The sequence below is a fragment of the Alexandromys fortis genome, unplaced genomic scaffold (genome assembly GCF_014885135.2).
Source record: "Alexandromys fortis isolate MF-2015 unplaced genomic scaffold, M_Fortis_MF-2015_v1.1 scaffold_184, whole genome shotgun sequence".
NCBI lineage: Eukaryota > Metazoa > Chordata > Mammalia > Rodentia > Cricetidae > Alexandromys > Alexandromys fortis.
In genome coordinates, this window is record NW_026068125.1 from 3,133,230 (window position 1) to 3,139,229 (window position 6,000).

At 38.0% G+C, this 6,000-nt stretch overlaps 1 protein-coding gene across 3 annotated transcripts in view; it reads right to left on the reverse strand.

The window, feature by feature from the left end:
* Cp (ceruloplasmin) overlaps positions 1–6,000 on the reverse strand; it is a 54,626-nt gene that overhangs the window by 23,557 nt on the left and 25,069 nt on the right. For all 3 annotated transcript variants that reach the window (XM_050125724.1, XM_050125725.1, XM_050125723.1), the window contains exons 9-11: positions 4,709–4,926; positions 2,460–2,610; positions 369–581 (exon numbers count right to left, since the gene is read on the reverse strand). In XM_050125724.1, the coding sequence (XP_049981681.1) occupies positions 369–581; positions 2,460–2,610; positions 4,709–4,926 (582 nt within the window). The remainder of the gene's footprint in view (positions 1–368; positions 582–2,459; positions 2,611–4,708; positions 4,927–6,000) is intronic.

Below are 6,000 nucleotides of genomic sequence, written 5' to 3' on the forward strand. Positions count from 1 at the left end.
TGACACAAGTTAGAGTCATCTGAAAGGAAGGAACCTCAATTGAGAACATGCCTCCATAAGATACAGCTGTATTTTCTTAATTTGTGATTGATGTGGGAGGTTCCAGCCCACTGTGGGTGGTGCCATCCATGGGCTGGTAATATTAGGTTCTATTAGAAAGCAGGCTTAGCAAGCCAGTAATCAACACTCCTCCACATCGTCTACATCAGCTCATGCACTGTTTGAGTTCCTGTCCCATTTTCCTTCAGTGATGAACAGTAATAAAGAAGTGTAAGCCAAACAAACCCTTCCTTCCCAAGTTGCTTTGGTCATGGTGGTTCATCACAGCAATCATAACCCTAAGACATTAGCCAATAAGAGAAATATACCTTCTGTATCAGGTCTCATAAGAAGGGTCAGACTTGTATGAGGGAAGAGGTTTGCAGTGTCTCTTCTTTCTCCCTTGGACAGATAAGTGTTTCCTGAAAAGTATATCCCATGTATATCTGCTTCATTTCCAGCACTGAACAAATACCATACAACAGAATCTCCTAGACACATGCTGAGGCCAGGCTGATTGCCATACATGAATCCATTGATAGCTGAAAAAGTTGGAGGAGGGGCAGAAGAAAAAGGGTTGAAGATAACATATCCTATTAAATGAAAACAAATTCCTAATGTTACTTTTTAGTGTTAAGGACACAGTCAAGTCTGCCCATTGTTTCTGTGTCAGAAATGCCTTTGCTGTAACAGACCCTGGCTGCAGGAGCAGGTCTGAGTTCACAGAGCATGAAGTGCTGTGTCCCTACAACACAGTTCAGTGTTTTCAGCTGGAATGAGATTCCATGCAGATTTTCTCACTTCTTTCAAAATTCGTGTTTGTGAGCGACGACATCTGTAAATAATAACAGCTTTCCCTGGGTGTCAGGACACGGGGAATGTATTTGTTGTTTTACATGAAAAATTTCCTGATTCGTCTTGGAAAATGGGGACAGTCTTGTATAGGAAAACTTTTCTCACTACTGTTTCCAAAAGAAAATAATTTTGTCATGTCCAAAATGCAGAATGTAGAATTTAAAGTAATATTGTAAATATTTTGGGTAGTGTGAGTAGAATCATTCTAGCTTAAAACACAAACAAAAAAACAACATCCAAATAACAAAAACTATGAATTTGTACTGAAACTTTACAATTTTTACTTCTGACAGCTACGGCAAATGCTTATTGTTCTTTCTAAATGGCGTGGGTCTTTGGAACAATTAGCCCACCATCTCTGAAAACTAATCAAATAGAAATTAGCTAAAACATAAAAGAAAATCTGATGCTCATCATCACTTAAATAAATGTGATATAGTTTTCCTTGGGTGTTAGGAGTTTTAAAAGTTGCCAGTTGATTCTGATGAGCAATCAAATGTGAAAATCATGATGGCAGACTTCATGTTTTTGAATCACAATGAAAGAGTTTATATTTTTGGATAACTGGAAATAATAAAAGGAGCCTGTCATTAATAGGTTACAAATGAGTGATGTGGGAGTGATTTCTTATTAATAAAGAAACTGCCTAGGCCCCTTGATAGGCCCACCCTTAGGTGGGTGGAGAAAGCAGAAGAGAATTCTGGGAGAAAGAAGCTGAGTGAGGAGTCGCCATGATTCTCCCACTCCAGACAGACACAGGTTAAGATCCTCCCTGGTAAGCCAGCTCGTGGGCTACACAGAATATTAGAAATGGGTTAGAACAATATGTAAGAGCTAACCAATAAGAAACTGGAACTAGCCGGGCCAGGCAGTGTTTGAAAGAATATAGTTTCCGTGTAATTATTTCTGGGCATAAGCTAGCCATGCGGGCGGCCGGGTGCCGGGGACGCAGCCCCGCCGCTCCTAATTCAACAAATTAGCATTTAACCCATTATTCTCAAATTGAGCATGCCATCAGAATCAATTAAAGGATTTGCTAAATACAGATTCCCAGAACATATTGCAGTGTTTATAATTCAGTAACTCAAAAGTGGGTCCAAGAATTTGTAGTTCTAACAAGCTCTGGGGCAAAGCTGAGACTGCTGACATAGGGATCCCTAAAACACATTCCAGGGCCAGCCAGATGGCTCAGCTGATAAAGGCACTTGCTGTCAAGCCCACCAAAACTCAAATTCTGGGAAGAGAAAACTGATTTGTGCATGTTCTCCTATGACCTCCACAGACAACATGGCTTGTTTTATTTTTCTTTCCTTCCTCCTTCCCTTCCCCTCGCCCCCTAAATAAATGTTTTTTTTTTAAAGGTACATTTGTCTCATTAACATGTCTGCTACATATGGTTATTCTGAGGGCTTTTGTTTGTTTTAAAATTAAAGACATTGCTTTCAGAGCACCATTAAGTTGTTTATTGAATAGTAATTTAAAAATCTGCTCACTTTGGATTTAATTGGTACTATTACCTATGTACTGCTGAAGTACCTGACAAGTGGAAGAGATGTAGTACTCACAGTGCATCTTATTAGACTCCTGGAAGTCTTCATCTTCCTTATCCACATGATCAGGTGCAGTTGTGAACATTCTGATATTATCATCCAAGAGTAAACTCTCATTCTCATCAAACACTGTGGGAAACAAGTAGAATTCCTTGTCTACATCTTTCTGCAAATCAAAATAACAATTAGGTGAAGATAAAGTGTAAAGCAAAATATTTCTATATACATAATTGTCTGGTACAAACCACTTTAAGGAGTGTCAGCAGAAGTTTCTGTTCCCCTTTAATATTTGGTTCATGACAGGTTCTACTTGGTCACCAAAGTTTTCACTGGTGTCTATTGAGGACTCATGCTTTAGTAAGGTAACATGAGCATCTTGCATCTAAAATTTCAAATTTCCTTCTTCCTCCATGCCCACATTGTCCATACAAATTGAAACCATTAAAAAATAATTTACTCAAATGGAGGTGTGATTTAGATTTGAAATGTCCTGAAAGCTATGTGTTAATAGGTTAATTCCAAGCTGATGGCATTATTGGATTGTAATGGATACTTTAATTTGGGCCCAATTGAAAGGACAACGTCACTCAATGAATTTTGTAGCATATCTCTCCCTCTCTTTTCCTCCCTCCCCTACCTCCCTTCTCCCTTCCCTATTTTCTTCCAATGTCTTATACACACCTATTCATGAGGATGAACAGGTTTCTTTGACCATATGCATGTCTGTTTCTCTATAGCTCAAAACGGAATGGAGCTAGCTAACTGTGACTGATCCCTCTAAAACAAAAAGCTGAAATAGACCCCTCTTAAGTTATTTGTCTTGGGTATTTTGTTGTCCTGATAAAACCTAATGTGAGAATATCTGTGTGATGGAATCAGGAGAAAAGACTTCTGAATCCTTGAAACCAGTAAGGATACTTATAATCCACATAGATCATCTTCAATGAAGAAATGGCATGACAACGAGCTGGAAGAAGAATCCACACAACATTCAGGCAAATTAAAACAAAATGAACAATGAAGTAGACGAACTATCTAGTTTGGGGGATGGTCCAGTCATTCTGAAGACAATCAGTCCATGGAATCAAAGCAAATGAACTCTCAAGAAAGAGAATACTGAAGTCCTGTTTTTCTTTCTCTCATGATTCATTCAAGTGGAAAACATGATAATTTAAAGTGCAATAGGCCAACTAAGGTGTCGACTTGAAGGTTAGGGTGAGTTTCTGGGTAATTTACATTTATGTTACTACATAATGTTACACGAGCTACATTTATGTTACTCGAGCTTCTGAAGTAACTCCAGTAAAGGTAAAGCTACTGGTTCACCAAGCTAGACATGGGTAGGATCATTTCTTTGGCCCATCAGTGGTCTGTCTGGGACCAGCAAATACTTGTTCTCTTCTCTGTGGGAAAGGTCATACTGTAGTAACCCAGACTAGCCTTACATGTGATCCTTGTTTGTTTGTTTTATTGAGATAGGGTTTCTATATAGCCCCTGTTGTCCTGAAAGTCATTCTGCAGACTAGGCTAGCCTGACAATCACATAGATTCACCTGTCTCTGCCTCAAAAGTGCTGGCATTAAAGGCATGTGCCATGATACCTGGCTAAATGTGGTCCTTTTCTCTCTCAAATACTGGGGCTACCATCATGTGTCTCCATACCCAGTTTAGGAGATCCTATCTATTTAATTTTGTTTGTTTGAAACAGGGTCTCATGTAGCCCAGAATTGCCTCACACTCTAAGTGGCTGAGAATATCTAGAGCTCTTTATTTTTATGCCACTGCTTCTCAAAGACTGGAACTACAGCTGTGTTGGATCACCTGACAGGATCCCTTATCTTTAGAGGTACAACATAATATATTTTGCGGACTGAAGAAAAATTATGGGATTATAATGATGAATTAAGCATTTATTTTTTTATTGCTAATTTTATCACACAATACTATGCATTCCATTTATAATGCAATTTCTGATAAATTTGAGGTATTTCTAATGGAAAAATATGCGTAATACACCTTTAATGCATGATCTTACTGTGAGACCCAGAATGGTTTCACATTTTTGATCCTCCTGCCTCATCTTAGCCTAGTATTGAAATTACAAGTGTGTACCACTGTAACCAACCATAATAAAGAGCTTATAAATCTGAGGAAAATTTAAAATAAGACATATGTAAAATCTTCAGTGCCTTAAAGAAATCTCCTTACAGTGATAATTTAAAACAGATTGGAAGTCATTTTCACTCTCCCCAGCCTGGGCTTACCTGTCTCCCATTTGCAAGTAAGCTGCCTTTCTTGCATATTTTCATTGGCCCAATAAGCCCAGTGAATAAATCTTTGGTGGGGTCTACACCAGAATAATACATTCTAGATAAACACACAGGATCTGCATAAGTGGGTCCCATTTCTTTGGGGACAGTCCATTCATATGTAAAGGTTTCTTTGGGTGCCACATGGGAAGATGCCTGAGGATGAGGCACACCTACAAGAAAGGTCACAGCAGAGAGGTTACATTTGTGTTTTCTAATGTGACTATTGAGCCACAGAGTAGGCTAAATTTTGTAATACACTTCTAAATCCCTTGATCCCAATTAAAATATCACCCCCCATGTGTTGTCCTGTCACAACTGACACACTGGTGTGATAAACTCAGGAAGGCCTCAACCCTGCCCCAAACCTCTTTTTAGGATTAACACCCGATTGTGTGCACAAAGAGGGAATATGTGCATTTTTCCCCCAAGAAGAACTAATATTGAAGGCAAGTATCATCTCCTCTATCCTATCAGCTAGAACGCTGCCTGGCAGTAGGAGGTAATCAGTTCATTTTCTGCTGACCAAACTGACCAGAAAGTGATTCTAGAATTGAGAGAAACTTAATCTGTGATCCCTTGCAAATTATCTAAATTTTCACTTGAAACTGAATCCAGAAAGCCTCAATAAGCTGCCTACAGTCACATTGCAATTGATGGCAAAATCATGAAACTTCATTAGAAAATCTCAATAACAAAGTATTAGAGTATATCTACATTATTGAATATTTTATATCATTAAAATCATATAATTAAATCCTTATAACGTTATGAGTGCAAACATCACAAAATTATAATTCCAGTATATTTTTATACTATGAACTCAATCATATTTAAAGTATGTTATATATACACAGAAGAAAGGAGGATTACAAATACATGTGTGTATATGTGTGTGTGATTATCTATGGAATTATAGATTACTAATATTTTTGGTTATAGCTTTCTGTACTTTTAAAATACCAAAAAGTGAGTCTCTAAGTTTAACGTTGAAAGAACTTTTAATTCCATCCATTTGCATGCAAAATTCGAGAAGTCATTGTTTATTACCGCAGCATAGTACTCTAATGTGTATATATTCCACACTTTCTTCATCCATTCTTCCATTGAAGGGCAACTAGGTTGTTTCCAGGTTCTGGCTATTACAAATAATACTGCTATGAACATAGTTGAACAAATGCTTTTGTCATATGATAGGGCATCTCTTGGGTATATTCCCAAGAGTGGTATTGCTGGGTCCAGGGGTA